The sequence below is a fragment of the Paramisgurnus dabryanus genome, chromosome 9, assembly GCF_030506205.2.
Source record: "Paramisgurnus dabryanus chromosome 9, PD_genome_1.1, whole genome shotgun sequence".
Taxonomy (NCBI): Eukaryota; Metazoa; Chordata; class Actinopteri; order Cypriniformes; family Cobitidae; genus Paramisgurnus; species Paramisgurnus dabryanus.
The window spans coordinates 23,374,386-23,391,378 of NC_133345.1; the positions used below are offsets into that span (position 1 = coordinate 23,374,386).

At 37.0% G+C, this 16,993-nt stretch overlaps 1 protein-coding gene across 5 annotated transcripts in view; it reads right to left on the reverse strand.

Annotated features, from left to right (window-relative positions):
• ripor1 (RHO family interacting cell polarization regulator 1) overlaps positions 1 to 16,993 on the reverse strand; it is a 64,786-nt gene that overhangs the window by 17,134 nt on the left and 30,659 nt on the right. For 2 of the 5 annotated variants that reach the window (XM_065283188.2, XM_073815743.1), the window contains exons 1-6: positions 14,477 to 14,633; positions 5,663 to 5,786; positions 3,592 to 3,744; positions 3,381 to 3,459; positions 3,069 to 3,092; positions 2,866 to 2,919 (exon numbers count right to left, since the gene is read on the reverse strand). In XM_065283188.2, the coding sequence (XP_065139260.1) occupies positions 2,866 to 2,919; positions 3,069 to 3,092; positions 3,381 to 3,459; positions 3,592 to 3,744; positions 5,663 to 5,786; positions 14,477 to 14,495 (453 nt within the window). In that variant the 5' untranslated portion in view covers positions 14,496 to 14,633. Of the gene's footprint in view, positions 1 to 2,865; positions 2,920 to 3,068; positions 3,093 to 3,380; positions 3,460 to 3,591; positions 3,745 to 5,366; positions 5,396 to 5,662; positions 5,787 to 14,476; positions 14,634 to 16,993 lie in introns of those variants that run through there. The other 3 variants (XM_073815745.1, XM_073815744.1, XM_073815746.1) reach the window with 2 other exon arrangements.

Sequence of the window (16,993 nt, forward strand, 5' to 3'; positions counted from 1 at the left end):
AATAGGACAGGCACATGAACACACACAAGATCGAGAGCTAACAGCTAAACAGTCTGCAGCGCCTTAAAAGGTTTCCTGCAATAACTAAAAGAGAGAATGAAGGCAGAAAGAGAGAGAGAGAGAGAGACAGAGAAGGAAAATATCTCTCCCTCTATCCATCTGGAGGTGGTTAGGAGTCTTTCAGTGAGCATGCATGCTCCACCATACTGGCAGTGTGTCAGCGAGACAGTCATAAGTTTCACAAAGTTATGACAGGGCCACAATTGCTACAAAGCTGATATCAGCACACCTCTTCACTTGCATTTATTTTAGGTCATAGCCAATACCCTATTTCACCTTCACGATATAAAGCATCTAAAAATGAAGCACTGGAATGACACCTCAGCAAAGCTGCCTAAATGGACGTTCACCTCAAAATAATATGGAAAAACAGCGTCAGCACTCTTTAATAGTTCCCCTCTACAAAATACAGAAAGTAACGCCACATAAGGGTGTGCATTTAACAACAGAATTTCATTTTGGTGGACGCAAACCTTTAACCATAAAATCCATAACTTGAAGGCCCAACATATCTCACCCAGCAATAGCAAGCAGTCTCTTGCTGTGTTATCCCCCCATAAAAACACAGCCCTAATTTATGTGTTATTAGTTTATGGAAGATGAAGAGGACAGAGGAAAACATATTCCTATAGTGCAGCTGGCTTAGTTTAGTTTAGACTCCAACAAGTCCAGCAAAGGGTTTAACTGCTCCCCAAACGGGTCAGGAATGCGTCCTCTGTCTGTGACCCATGTCCCTTGCAGTGTGTCTGTAAATGTGTGCTATATATCTTATAGATGAGTGTGTGTGTGTGTGTGTGTGTGTGTGTGTGTGTGTGTGTGTGTGTGTGTGTGTGTGTGTGTGTGTATATATATACACATCAGAAAATATATATATCAGAAAAGTTGTGTTTAGGGAGAGATGTACGTGCATGAAGGCATAAACACCAGCAGGCAGCTGTTATCAGAGCTACTGGGCCATGCAAAAACAATCACTGACACAGTGACGTTTGAACAAGAACAGACCCGCTGTGCTCTTTTGACTATGGAGTCGCGGTGTACATGCAGGCACACAAACACCAAAGTTGGACCAAAGTGTCATGTCGTGTTGTGCACAACTGCACAAATCATGATGTAAGGTTTACGTTTAAGTTAAACAATAAATGAATCAATAAATACTACATGACCAAATAAGAAGATCTGTATGCTGAAATGGGGAGAGAAAAAAGGGGAGAAAGCAAGACCTTTGCAGTCACGTTTTTTAATTATTTAATGCCATTTACACTATAAGTAGGGTTGGGTGAAATTAAGCAAAATTCATATCTTTGTAATTTTGGTATGAATGGCGAAATATACATTTATGCATTTGGCAGATGCTTGTATCCAATGCGACTTACAAGGTAAACATTTTATCAGTTCATGTGCTGCTGGGTTCAAACCCATAACCTTTAGCACTGCTAACACAATGCTTTACCACTATACAGAAGGACAGCACCCAAAGTGAAATAAATGATCACTTGCAAGTCAAAAAAGGAGTACTTTTGGTCAATCAGCTTTTTCTTATAGAGCTGTACGTATATGAATACTGTGCCTCTTGAGATAAGGGATATTGTACCTTTTATTTCCTTTTCTACATTTGTTAAACAGTGGCTATATTGGATAATCAAATGTTTACTTATATTTTGAGGTAATATATATGTGTTTTGATAGTTATAATTATGCTGGTTGGAAAAAGTCAATTGTGATATGATTGGAAATTAGATTTTTTATGTATTTGTGATATCAACATGCATGAGACTACAAATGAAAATGAACCTACAGTATATGGCTACATTTGGCATATTTTTATGTGCCTATGTGTTGCATGGTTATTAATGTGCATTGTCAATTTTTTTAAATAAATAAACTCAGTCTTTATGCCTCAAGTATACAATTTAAACTAAAGACAGTGTTTTCTCCTTACAGCTGCACAACATGTGACTTGGTTGGAAAGCTTTCATCTGACCTCAAAGTACATTTCTGGCAGGGCTTCTGTTGCATAGATGTAGGGGTGGGCGATATGACCAAAATCTTATATCACGATAGGATTCATTTTATATCATGATTACAATATGTATCACAGAAGAGTTTTCAGAATCTACCGTGCAAAAGCAAAATTAGGTAACTTCTCCTTTAAGACCAGATCCGATATATTGTTACACATGCATTTTCTCTTCCAGCTGTTTACTTTCTCTTAAGACCCAAATGGTTATGTTTATGAGGATACTTGCAAAGACGGAAATTTTTACGCATATGTTTATTTAAGTCCAATAAAGCAGCAAAAATGATCACAAGCTTAATAAGCAGCGGGTGCGCGACTTGCACGCTCCTCGAACACAGAAACAGCATGAACATAAAGCACTGTTGTTTGTGTTTTAATGGCTTAAAATCACTCGTTTTAAAACTGCGGTGCTTAAATACATGTACAAACGTTAAGTTTTCGTGAACACGCACACGGCAACGTGACGTGGGCGCATAACCTCAATAGAGACAATAGTCCGAAATCTCTACCGGCTGACAAATTTCTACCATTTTATCATTTCTACCGGTTTATCGCCCATCCCTACATAGATGGACGGTCATATATACGACCAGCCCTTTTACAAAGTTTAAAATCCTCTAAAAAAGTAAAATTAATGTGTGTACACAGCTTAGTGTTTATTTATATTAACAGGTTTTCAAACATTAAAAGTGTATTTTTATTATCATGTGTTCCTGGGGATATACCATATCACAAAATATTTGCATGTTCACATGATTTGCATATTTCAGTTAAACAGCAGACTTTACCTTACTGAGATGGAACTCCAGCCGTCTCATAAATCTCTCAATCACTTTCACTTGCTGGGGAACGACAAAATAACATTTTATTTTAACATCAATCATAATATTATTTTAACAGGCATCAACAGCTACACAAAACAAGATTTCATAATGCTTTATCGGGTCTTTGAAACTGTGCAGTTTAACTAGAGAAAGAAGATTTCACTCACCTTGTCAAGTTCATACAAAAACCCCTGTAGCAAAATAAAAGAAAGACTTCATATCAAAACTCAGTACTATTAAATTGCTCAGTACCATGACAGCACTGTCATCTGTACAACTACTACAAAGGTTTAGGTTACGTTCACTGCGTCATCAAACCCAACCAAATTCTTCAAGTTCCAAAATCTTTTAGATATTCATTCACTAAGGTTCTTTATTATAGAGGGCTCAAATGTTTGTCCTCGTTGTGTAAATTCAAACAATGACCCAACACTTCAAATGTTGAATTCTAATGTTTTCGCTCACATGTTCACACTTACCAAGCGTGAATTTCTTTTGGATTCCTTCATTTGTCTGTTCAGACTGTCCAGCTCCATCTGATGGACCTGAATGTAGGATCTGTAAGAGTGTAGCATAAATCAGACACTTTCTATATTTCTATTAGGGACTAAGAGCTCCACCTCTGTGCAATTAACTAATAACAAACTGTATTATGGCGTTTAAATGAACTGTAATGCCTGGTGTACATACTGCAGTCCTCGCTTTAGGGCCTCGTACACTTCATCCAGCCTCTCTGGCTGGGGCACCTTTGGAGGAGGTGATTTAGTAGACAGGGTGAACATTCTGCTTCCTCTGGAGGGTGTCTTCCTCACACACCCTGGGGTGCTGAATATAGAGAGAGGCCTAGAACACACACACACAAATGCATAAAGCTTTAGTATACATTACACACCTTGCCTATGAAAAATGTTAAAATACTTAATTTTCCACTTGCTGGGTATTACACAGGGATGAATATAGCACACTTAACACACTTAACCATTAAGTATGAAACAAATAATCTATTAATGTGACATGAGGTATTAAGATGGACTGAGGAAACATACACTTTCTTAATCAATAGTGTTTTAAAGTAGCACCCGAGATGATTTATTCAACTACTGTTCCAATATGACAGAAAGCTCAATATAATGCAGAGATAAAAGTAAAGTGACTTGGCAAAGCAAGTATACTACAACAATGGAGGAGAATAATTCTGCAGTATCTGCAGGTAAATAAGGTATAAATTCAAAATACAATGGCCATATAAAAACATTTTATATAAAAAGTGAGATACATGTAATGCAGTATAAAAATGCTAAACAAAAAACAAAATGTTGAATAATAAAAAAATCATAAAAGCTATTTTTGCACCAAAGTGTTACTCAATGCATGTTTCTAATATGTTATTTATTGCATATTTTAATGTGTCATTAAATGCTTGCTTTAACATTTTTTATTTATTGCATGTTTGTAATATGTTATTAAATGCATGTTTTAAAGCGTTACCCAATTCATGTTTGTAATATGTTATTAAATGCATGTTTTAAAGCGTTACTCAATGCATGTTTAATATGTTATTAAATGCATGTTTTAAAGTGTTACTCAATGCATGTTTAATATGTTATTAAATGCATGTTTTAAAGTGTTACTCAATGCATGTTTAATATGTTATTCAATGTTTCACAGTGTTACTAAATGCATGTTACAAATGTTACTTAATGCATGTTTTTAATATGCTATTCAATACATTTTTCAAAGTGCTACTCAACGCATGTTTCAAAGTGTTACTCAATGCATGTCTCAAAGTGTTACTCATTCAATGCACGTTTTAATTTAATTCAATGCATGTTTTTCTTGAATGTTTCATGCATTCTCTGTTTCTGTTCCGTTTACCAGGGATATAAATGAGGCAAATGACATGAACCAGAAGAGTCAGCACGTGAGAGCTACTCTGCCCTTTAGAAAAATTAACATGATGCCACATACTTACTTTCAGAACACAACACACACGCACACGCACACACATACACTAAAAAAAGGAAGTGAAAATCAAAGTTTATTTTAATATACTGTAACAAATGTCTACTTTCCTGCAGCCATGAGGAAATGGCATGCTGGGTCTGCAGGACGTCCTGTCAGCTGTCACTTCCCTTGAAAGAAGTTAACTGCCTTTGGCTATAACTGAATGGGGAAATATGTGCATGTGCTGGTATGTACATGCTTTAACTCTTTGTTTGCTCTTGTGTATACAAGTCTTTCACTTCGGATGCCTATTGTTTATGCATTTGTTGCTTTTAAATGAAACATGCAACCTTAACAAAAGGGTACTTGAAAAAGATATTAAGACTTCTTAGAAAATATATAAAGAGCTCTGATGCAAAAGCTGCTACAAACAAAAATGAGATGTTATTAACTGAATGCTCTTGGCACGCATTATACATTCATCAAATACTTAATCCTGGCCTCAGGCCATTCAGAAATACCAGTTTGTTGACAGAATCCGATCAAGAGTCTGATAAAAAAGCACAGTTACAAAAAGTGTCAGATGCATTTAGAGGGTTTTGCATCTGAGCGCTTTACATCTGTGGTGAAGTCTTTTTTTATATAATTAGCTAATTATTTAGAAGCCCGTTTAAACAACGAAAAACTATTTGTAAAATAAACAATTAAAGATATAAACTATTTAAAAAGACGAATTATCTTAATTCCATTTCTCAGGTTGTTTAGACTGGAAATAATACAAACTAACCTACTCATGAAGTTAATGATTTCTGCATACCTGAAGGATTTATCGTAGGAGTTGACTCCGGCGAAGGACTGGCTCCTAGTTATGGATCTGCTGAGGACCCTGCGCGTAGGGCGCACAGACAGGGACATAGTGGAAGTGGCTCTGGAGGGACTCCCTGCAGAAAAACAAAGCATACGTTCGTTCAAAATATGGTATGATGCAATAAGAACACAACAATGTATCATTACAGTAAATAAGGTTTGATTTAATTTGCAGAAACTTTTAATAAAACAGAAACAGGCCGCTTGAGTTTATTAAGGCAAGGAGGGAAGGTCAAACACTTTATTAAGAGCTTGGCATAATTTGGTTTGTTCTGCACTGATAAAGTTATGGATTTGTGCTGACCAAAGCATGTCTGTCAGCTGAAAGCTATTTATTTAGATAAGCACAACACATCAGTTCTCATAAATTGAAATATTCAGACAAAAAACTTTAGCTGATAATCTCTATATTGTCTAATAAATTGCATGCATGTTAGGCCTTCCTGACTGGCATAGATTAAGGTTACAGAGGACACTGCATGTCACTGGAAATAACAAATCTTTAAAAGAAAATGAAGACCTTGTATAATAACATAGAGAGGCAGACATGTAGTTGTAACTATTGTAGGAAAAGGGCACTTCTACTATCACACCTGTTAGTAAACCACTGTCAATGATCCTGTGTGATCTTAACCAGAGAGAGATAAAGAAAGTGATCTTGCTCATCCGGCACAGATAACAGCCTTTTATTTTAGCCACACATGATGTTCCTTGTATATAATCAGTGAGGTTTGCTATCATTGACCCTGTCATGACCCTATCAGACATCACAGCCACAAAAACACTCCTTGGACACCATGTGGGAGGACAAGACAGGCAAGATAAAACAAAACCACACATGACAGAACCCAAATGGACCAACTCAGCCCACAGCTTGAACAATAAGCCAAAAACCTGTCAGGAAAGATACAAGACCAGAATGATTGGCCCAAGAATGAAGTTTGACCAGAGACATCTAGACTAAGTAAGATGGACGAGTACAACAAATCAAATCACATTTATCGTTGTCGTATAGATGAGGTCATCAGTGTAAGAGAAAGTTAGCAGCAGTTTAGTGAACAGAAATATAAAAAATCTGTAGTGCCTTAAAAGAGGACCCATAATGCAAAATCCACTTTTACAAGGTGTTTGGACATAATGTGTAAACACAACCACCCTACCATGAAATAAAATCCACCCAGTCCTTTTTTTAAAACCCCATTAAACCAAAGCAGTCTCAATAGACATGCTTTTTATTCTCTTATCAATGTGACATCACATTGATAAAGCCCCGCCCACGGCCACTGACAGTTCTCCATTGCCATAGTTTCCGCCATCAGCGAGTCCCCCATATCTCAATAGTGAGGTACTATTGTCTCAGACATATTCACAGGAATCAGATCTATTTTAACTGAAAGTCCCCACTGTCTATTGTAAGGGAGTGAGGGCAGAACGTCATTTGAATTTAAAGCTACACACTTGAAAAAAGATGTTTTGCTCCCACCCAAATGGAGGCATTTTGGACATAATATTTCTGATTATTATATTTTGAGTTAAAACTTCACAGACATATTCTGGGCACACCTGAGACTTGTATAACAAAATAGGTCATAATAGGTGCCCTTTAAATAAAACTGCTTCCCATACACCTATCCAATACTTCAATAAAACTCTTATTCATCCATTTCTTCCAAAAACTATTATATAACCACCAATACTGTTTGTAATTACATCATAGTTCATCACAAGCCTGTGCAGATGCATTGGATGCATTAATACTTGAATTAAGACTTGATTTAATAGTACAAGAGAAATACAAAGCAGACAAAACTGTCTTAATCCAAAACTGCTATGAAGTCCCGTTACAATGAATTACACTTCTGCAAATCTAAGGTGTGAGCCAGCATATTTCTGTCCATGAGATCACTGGCCGTGACACGTCAGCACATGCTTTAGTCACTAAAATGTCCCTTACTAAGGTGGTCAGAGTGTTTTGCTCAACACAAATCGGCGGCTTCCTAGACACCACATTGCACCCTGTATCAAGGAAGGAAGAGGTTTTTTTTTAAAATAACTTTAAAAAAGAAGACACAGGAAATGACTCCGGTCTAACTCTTACACTTTATGAAGAGCTTCAGCTTGGCAAAGTAATAAAACCTATAAGGTCCTGGACTGACCATAGTATGTCAGCTATGTGCCATTCATTCAGAAGCTACCAGGGTTGCTTAAGGGTAAATTCCTTGCTCTGCATCCAAAACAAGAGCAGCACAACTAGGGTACAGCTACTGCCCTCCAGCCATAAATCTCCACAGAGACAAGACTCCAGATCGTTTAATGGAATTTTTTATTATTATTAATATTTATAAAAAGACTCTAACTGAAATATAATTCTGAGCAAAATATGCTAGTGCAGAATGCTTACAGTGTATGATTTGCAAATTGTATAACTCAGTTTAAAAGGATTTTGAGGAAAGGAAGGACATAACCAAAAGTGTTTCAGATTCAACTATTCAAGTATTCCTTGTTTGTCTGAGCATTACTGCTGTATGTAAACAGTAAGGGACTGTTGATGCTGATGTGAAACAAAAACCTTTGTGCTTATGCCAGCCAAGCATGGAGGGGAATCAGTTCAACACTGAAGGAAGTGGAATTCTTTCATTTCCCGCACGAAATTCCACCATCTCTGAAGACAGAAAAATAACATCAGCTAACCATTGGTAGATCTGCACCTACCTTTCTCCCTTAATTAGTGAATCTTACATAATTTGGGCCAAGCACCATAGGTCACTATTTGTAAATAGGTTTCACTATTTGTATTGAGCAGTTTCATATCATGAAAATCATATTTTGGTCACAATTTCATTCTTTTTCGGAGCTTAATGCACTTAAACCCTAAACATAACTCAAATATTGCTAAAACGCAGCCCTGTTACTTTCAGTCCTGTTACTAACATGCATACATCCTACATTACGAAACCATGTTAAAAAAATAAAACTAGGTACCTGAGATTGACCAATACCCATTTTAAATAGTAAAATATGTATGTTATTAGATTCAGTGTTGAAAAAAGATAAAAAAAGAACTTCAACTTTGACAAGTTACAATACTGTGCAAAAGTCTTAGGCCACCAGGCCAGAATTAGATTAGTTGTTTTTGCAATGTTTTAGTGTTCATATATAATAGTTTCTCAGTCTCTTTAATAGAATAAATCCAGAAAATACAGGAAATGTGTATATAGTATTAAAATCTGTATAAAAATCTGTCAAGTTTTTAGGGTAAACTTCCCTTTCACATGAGCAATAGCAGGCAGCTGCAGGAACTCTTAAACTAAAATGAAAATAACATGCAAATGTTACCGATTTGGGGGAATGGCTCAAATACATTTCACATACATATAATAATATGACTGGATGGATAAGCCACATTTGAAGCCACTGTAAACACTTGTTTCAAGACATTTTGAAAAAACATGGTGAGAACGCAAGCTTCAATGAATAGTTGAAACCGTAGCTCACCACACATACACACCTGAAAGTGCGGAAAGCGTGTGCAGAAAGTGAACCTAGGGATGAGCACGTACGACGGCCTTACATCAACATATCACCAGAATGATTGACAACTGGGATGACCAAGTCTAGATGATCCACCCAGAAAAAGAAATATTCTGCTATACCTTTAAGTGTCTATCATTAAGTTGCATGCTTAGATTGTTCAAATTAGACCAATCAAAAAGGGCCTTGCTAAATACCCACCAAGTAGGTTTTATACTGTTATACTATTGGCTAGACAGCGTGCACAAATGTGAACCTTGCGGCTCAAAGCAGAAAATGGAAAATAAATATGGCAGGAGTAGAGACAAGCAAGGAAAACTACAGCAAAGAACTTGTGCCTAAAAAGAATGGTATGTCTGAAAGGTTTTTTTAGGCTGAATGAGACTTAATTATATCAGAAGTATATGGATTACCTGTTTATTTCAGTATCATAATTACATAGAAGATTATAAAAAATAGCTTATAAAAAGGGCATTTCTCTAGGTAAACGATATATCGCAAGAAATACAGCTATCGCAACACTGAACAGTAGAATCATATATCGCATATTTATTCAATACCATGCAGGCCTAATGAAGGTACTGCATACTACATTTAAGACATGCTTATTGTAATTTTAAATGCTATTAAAGACCTATAGTATGCAAATTTGGATGAAGAAAGTGTCTGTACTGAATGTCTGGCATGGCATGATGTCAAAATGTGTCAAATAGCTTTATTTACATTCTAGCATTGTGCAAATAATGTAGAAAAAGAGATCTTTGTGTTTGTAACAATCACTTCGATAGGCAGCATCAGAACACACATCAGAAATCAAGCAAAATTTCTCTCTGTGATCTCCATAACAAATAAACATAATATTCAACACAAAAACAATCATGCACACCTTTACATGAGCCTCCTTTCTCCTCTGTGTCACCAGATAAACAAGGTAAGTGACACATTCTCCTTTTCCATGGCTGGAATGGAAAAAAAAACTATATTCCGTTGATACACTGGAATCTTCCACCAAGTCAATCGAACATCATAAAAGCCCCACCCTTCCAACAGTTGCTCTGTGGGTTCCCACCAATCCAAAAGGCTAAAAGACAATTTAGCGTAAAAACATTACAACAACTACACTGGTGAGGCTTTACTCCTCTGAAGCCTGTGCATCAGTGTGACTACACTCTTCTGGTGGTCTTTTTTCAGGATTATTCCAGAACAACAGAGCACCTGGGGGCCTCTCCAGCCCCACCCATCACAAACCAACAGCAACCCAACATAAATACCCTCATGCATTACCTCCAACTAACAACCCGTGTGATGATTTATCAGGCTATATTCAAACAAACACATACTTCGATTTCACAGTTAATACTTTTCGACTGGTTGGAGACGGCACCTGTAAAATAAAAGCAAGTTTTCAGTGCTTTCTAACGTATAGTTTGTGATGATAGGACATCCATTATGTTGGAGCCAGGAGCCTCTCTCTCATACACATTCCATTCATATCAGAGATTACCAGGGCCTGGTGTCCATCAAAGACCCAAAGCGGTGTCCAAAATAACCTCTCTGGGAACGAGCAGAGAGAAACGTTTGGCTCTCAAAACAACACAGCATGATGTCTGGGGTCAATCCTGCAACTTTCCAAACCCACTTAACACCCTGCCCTGTAAACTGACCCCTACTTAGGGAACAAGAAGAAAAGAAATAAAGCTGTGTAATTACTTATAAGCAGATATTAGCAAATGTGACTGACTGGTAAAGATGCCATTTTAAAGAATGAATATTAACTAAAGATGTTGTTGAAAATAAGAAATTAGAACTGTTATACTATCCAGACAGTAATGGTCAATATCATATCTTTATCCATATTAAATTAAAAAATGTAATACAAAATTGTGATGTATGTATGTACTACATAAAGTACTGCAGGGAAGACATATTTTTGTAAGCCAACCCTGAAGTTAGTGTGACACTGGTTCCCTTGCAAAAAGCCTATACATTTTTCCATTAGACTTTTGGATTATCACAAATATAAGCTCTATTTTTAATAAAAGTGTATGACACTTGCACGTTTTTTCCAACAAGTTCAATCTTTACAGACGAACACAACTTTTATGAATTTTGAAGTCTAACTGCATTCACTAGAAATGAAAAGCAAAACTTAGGCACAGTCTCTCGACATCAACGTCATCACCACCAAGCATGTTTCCTGATAAGGACATACTTTGTGGATGAATCTTTGTTGGGAATTGTGCTCATGTTGCAAAGTTTTTGAGAACTTCATGCGTGATGATTCAACAAAAACTTTTGCACCAAAATTTCTTCTAAATGTATAAAAGATGTAAGAACAACTAATAACACACATACACAATAATCACGTATGCTTAGGGCTGGGCGATATATCGAATACGATTGTCAGTAAAGCCGATTCCTTGATTAGTAGTAAATCGCCATCACCTGTTTTCAGATAGAGCTGCATTTACTACACAGAGCCGTAGTTCACTGACAAGCTGGGCCATATCACATTAATTATCGCAGGCGATAAGTCCTCGATTATAAATGCGAAATTTCCCCGATTGTCAGCGAACTACGGCTCTTTGTGCTAAATGCCGCTCCATCTAAAAGCAGCTGATGGCAATTTACTACTAATCAAGGAACCGGCTTTACTGACGAGATGCGCTTGACAATCCCCCAATATCGCCCACGCCCAGCCCTACGTATGCTATAATCAAATACTAGGCTAATTATAAGGTAGCCTATATAATAATGTTGATTTATAATTGACATTATTATGTTGTATATTACAATATTTTCCATATTATTTTATATTATTATAACTTACAGTATATTATACATTAATATATAGGCTATATGACAAATCCTCAGGCTTTGCTTCCAGACTTTTTAAAATCTCTATAAAAAGTCTGCTTAATGCCTAATGTAAACGTAACGTAATGAGAAGTCCAAACGTCAATTACTTGATCTAGGCCTCTTGTCTGTTTTATTTTAGATACAGATATGTGTCTCTGGTAAAGTCATATTAAGTCTTCGTTATCGCATCTCATATAATTTATTTTACAAATACCTGTTACTCAGGTGAACACACAGCATATCTCCACCAACAAGCAAAACCTCCCAAATCGAAAAAGTAAGCAAAACAGAACTTTACCGATAATAAATATTAGGGATGCACCGTTAGGATTTTTTTGGGCCGATACCGATTTAAACAGACAACTTCTGGCCGATACCGATATTACACACTTGTATACAATACTATACAGTTGGTCTATTTGCTAGTTTATTTCTGCATCAAATTATTTTTACTGAACATGGATTTGATCTAATTAACATTCAACTGACCAACATAATAAGAGAGACACAAATTAAGCTAAAACAAATATAATAAGACAACATGACAACCTTCAAAGGTGGTTTTTGCTATTCAGCATTTATTTTATTAACAACATTAACTTGTTTTTTACATATAATGGATTTCTTTATGCAGTTAATTAATAAACAATCAGTATCGGCCTTTCCGTGCTATTGCCGATATGCCGATGGTTTCAAATTCATCAAAAATCGGCCGATAAATATCGGCGGCCGATACATCGATGCATCACTAATAAATATCATCATGGATTTTTTTCTAGCTCTTTTGCTTCGGTGTGACAAACTGCTCTAAAAAATTTTGTGGACAAGCACTGTGCTGCGGAAAGCCCTTAGATGGAGCTGGTTTGGGTGTGTTTTATGCAAATTGCCATTCTCGTGCATGTGGACGCTCATGTAGAACGTAAATCAGAGTAAGAACAAGTATAAGAACCAATTCTTGTTTTACAAAAACAATAGTGTCATTTACAAAAACTTGCATTTTAAAACCCATTTACAAAAGTTTGTGTGTTCAGACCCCCAAAATACTGTTGTGGTGTAAATGAACAGCCAAATGAAAAGTTTTCTGTTTTAGTTAAAAAAGCAGTGTTGTGAAAACGCCCCTTCGCCTCTAATAAATGACAAGGCTGTTGGCAGATTTTGAAAGTGACACTGGACAGTACTGGCCATATATATCTTTCAATCTGGACCATACTGTATATTGATCTATCAAAGTTTATGATAACCTCTACCTATAATCATATCATATAGAAAAGCGTTCAATACCAGGAAACGACCAACAAACACCATAAGAGTTAATAATAGTCATGTGATTTTTAAAATCCCTGAGCACTTAACATTTGCCCCACATGGTATATCCTTCCTTTCATTCTCTAAGCCAAATGCTGAAACAAGAAACTCTGTTTCCCTTCACCTCCCCCTCTTTACTGCAAATCTCCTTTGGATTACCTCAAGTTAAGGAGATATCATTACTAACTCAATACTTTCAACACTCAGAGATGAAGTTCTCTAAAGTTCAGTACGGCCTGTGGTCTGGATCGGTAAAGATCTTATAGCTTCTCCAAACCTGACATATTGCCCTGGGGGGATAAGTTCAACTTTCTGACCTCCCTGTGTGTTTGTTCTAGATGACCCCTAAGTGCCAGGCTGAACTGTGGCCCAACGTAAACATACTTTGACGGCCTACTCTCACTCATTCTCCAGTCCCAAACACACAACCATCAGATGAGAAACGAGACGGATGAGTTGCCCATGACAAAGATTTCCCCAAAAACAGTGTTGCACAATCAAACCCACTGTCATTCTTACAACACACACAACTCATGGTGTGTGGAACTAGATCGAGTATCTTTTCTATCTACTTTCACTTAACTGTAGCTGCCAACATTAGAGACCAAGGCAAGTACCTATATCATATTTCCCACTGTACTTTACTGTAACTTTTGGCACAGTTGAATGTTAAGTGCCATCTAACAGTGGCATCAGAAACGACATCCGTGAAACATTTGGCTTGTGTACTTTAACTAGGACTGTCAGCGACCTTGGAGAGTGAAAACAAAATGTGCCCAAGCCAATGCTAATGATTTCCTAAACTTACAAAGGGGGGGGAGAAAGGAATAATACATTATTACAATAAAACTAAAGAAGAAAATTTGTTGTTTCAGCCATACCGTACCTGAACACAACACAACACATCAACCAATGTACACCTACCCAAAACCTCTACAACATGAGTATTCATATAACAAGCCTGAACAAACCTAGCCTATACCTAATAGCAAATCCAAGATCATATATCTAGAAAAACTGTCATTAATACACTTGGCACTTATTCAGAAGTATAAGAGATATGAAGTACCTCCATATCCACAGTACATGTTTGGCAGTGTCGTCTTCTGATAAATGCAGAATAAAACAGGATGTGTTCCAGATATTTTAAAAACTCTTTAAAGCAAATCAGACATGAGAGAAACAAATCACAGTTCCAGCTGTGGTGGTCCTCATCTTCTAATCGTACTCTCATAGTACTGATGGAAACAGAAAGAGAAGAACTGCCAGGAAATGGGTAGGTTGTCGCCCTCCCAGCAGCCCACTTCTCCCCCTTCGCCTGTTTCCCGTTCACTTCCCTGTCTGACATCACAGACTTCCTGCCTCTCCCTTTTCCAGCAACGGCTGCTGTTTGTTTCTTTATGATAAACATAGTACGGACTCAATCTAGAAGTTTCAATCTTTCCAGCAGTAAATAATGATGCTAAATATACATAACATGGCTACCATGATACAAACAGCACAAACTTGAATGATCAAAATTACTGAATCCTTTCAAAAGCTTAGGATTTTAACTCATTATGTGACCTTCGAGGTGCTGTTATTTTTAACCTAAACTTTAAGGGGCTGTTTCCCAAACAGGGCTTATCCTAGTCACAGACTACAATGCATGTTTCAACTGCTTTAATTTAAAAACACTTTGTCCTGTCTAATTTTAACATATCAGCGACATTCACTCAAAAACTTATTTTTGATCCATAATGGGTAATATTGGACAGAGCACACCGCTGGGTTCAAATTGACGCAATGCTGGGTTGTTTTAACCCAACTGCTGGGTTATTATACACCATGGTTGCATAACATCAACCAAACATAAGGTAATTTTTAACCCAGAATGGGGTCATTTTTAATCCAGCATGTGTTCTATTGAATATTTACCCATTATGGGTCAAAAATAACCCAGCCATTTTTAGAAGTTGTTTTGTCTCAAGATGCACACATGGTGTGTTTTGTAAGGTATGTCTTTAAAAACTTCACACAGCCTTGCAAAGTATAGTTTATACACAGACGTTTGATGCATGTACATTGCCACAAAATTCAATGCATCTCCTGGGCTACATACACCTGTAGGCACATAAAGCACACGTGTACTCTTCTGATGACAAAAAATGCGCCACAATGCGTAAAAATTGACAATACTTTGGCCTTAAGACTGAACCTTATGTCTTTCCAGCCCACCCAACTTCACCATCCAGCCAGGCACCATAACAATAAAACCAACCAGGACAGCTGGAAACCTTAATGTAGTCCTTCACTAATCACATCGCAAAGACAACATGGTCTTTCAGATTTGCTTTATACAATATCAGGATTTACCTTACCAAGCATGCGGCACATCTCCTTGTGCAGGCCTTGTAATTCCTAGACCAGACTACTGCAGAGCTCTACTAGCTGGTCTTCCTGCACAGGTAATTAAACCCCTAAAAATGAAAATTTAGCAGCTCGACTGATCTTCAAAAAGAGTACAAGAGCACATCACACTTATTTTCATCTCTATTCTTTGGCTGCCAAACGCTGCCCACATCAAGTTCAAGTCATTGCTGCTTGCATCGAAATCAGGCAACAGACTTTGCACCTACATACCTACAATCCCTGCTGCGAACCTACACCCCACCCAGAATTCTGTGCTCAGCGAATGAAATAAATGGCAAAAAAAATCACTTTCTCGTTCACCTTCACTATTCCTTGCTGGTGCAATGATCTTTTGAGCTCAGTCTGATCAGCCACCCTAAAACATTGAAAAAAAAACATTTTGACGAGGACTTGACAGGAACAATGTTAAAAGCTTTGCCTATTAAAAAAATAAACTAATCCTTCCTCTTTTCCTAACAGGTTGTGTATTTAATGAATGCTAAAACTGTAAGATGAGAGTTGCTTTGTATGGCACTTCTCATACTATTGCTTCCCTATAAATAACCACTTTGTTGTTTTCCTCACCTTTGTAAGTCACTTTGGACTTTAAATGCCTAAATGTAACAATATTTCATTAGGATTATTTATTACTATTAAAATGGCCGCATTCAATTCCATTTATTCTTATTCAAGGCACAATAATTGGTCCTGATTTAAAACGGTTTCCTATCAGTGTTTAGACACCCTTCAGGGAAATTTCCCTTCTTCCTGAGGTCATGTGGCATACGGTAAATCAGATCACTATCTAAGTGATGTGATTTTGGCTGTGTCCGCTCAGCCCCCCAGATGGCTTTCAGTTTAAAAAGTCAATGTCAGTCATAACAGTAAAATTACTATAAATTACTCAAATCTGGCACATAATGGCTCCTTGACACCCATAAGATCTGGTTCTAAAGTGACAGAAGTTTTAAAGGGGACATATCATGAAAATCTGATTTTTTCCATGTTTAACTGCTATAATTGGGTCCCCAGTGCTTCTATCAACCTAAATAATGTGAAAAAGATCAACCCAGTAACTTAGTTTTGGTTAACTATTCTCTGCAAGCATATGAAAAAATAGATAATTGAAACCTGGCTCCCTTTGTGATGTCAGAAAGGGATAATACAGCCTCTTTATCTGTACTATCCAAACACG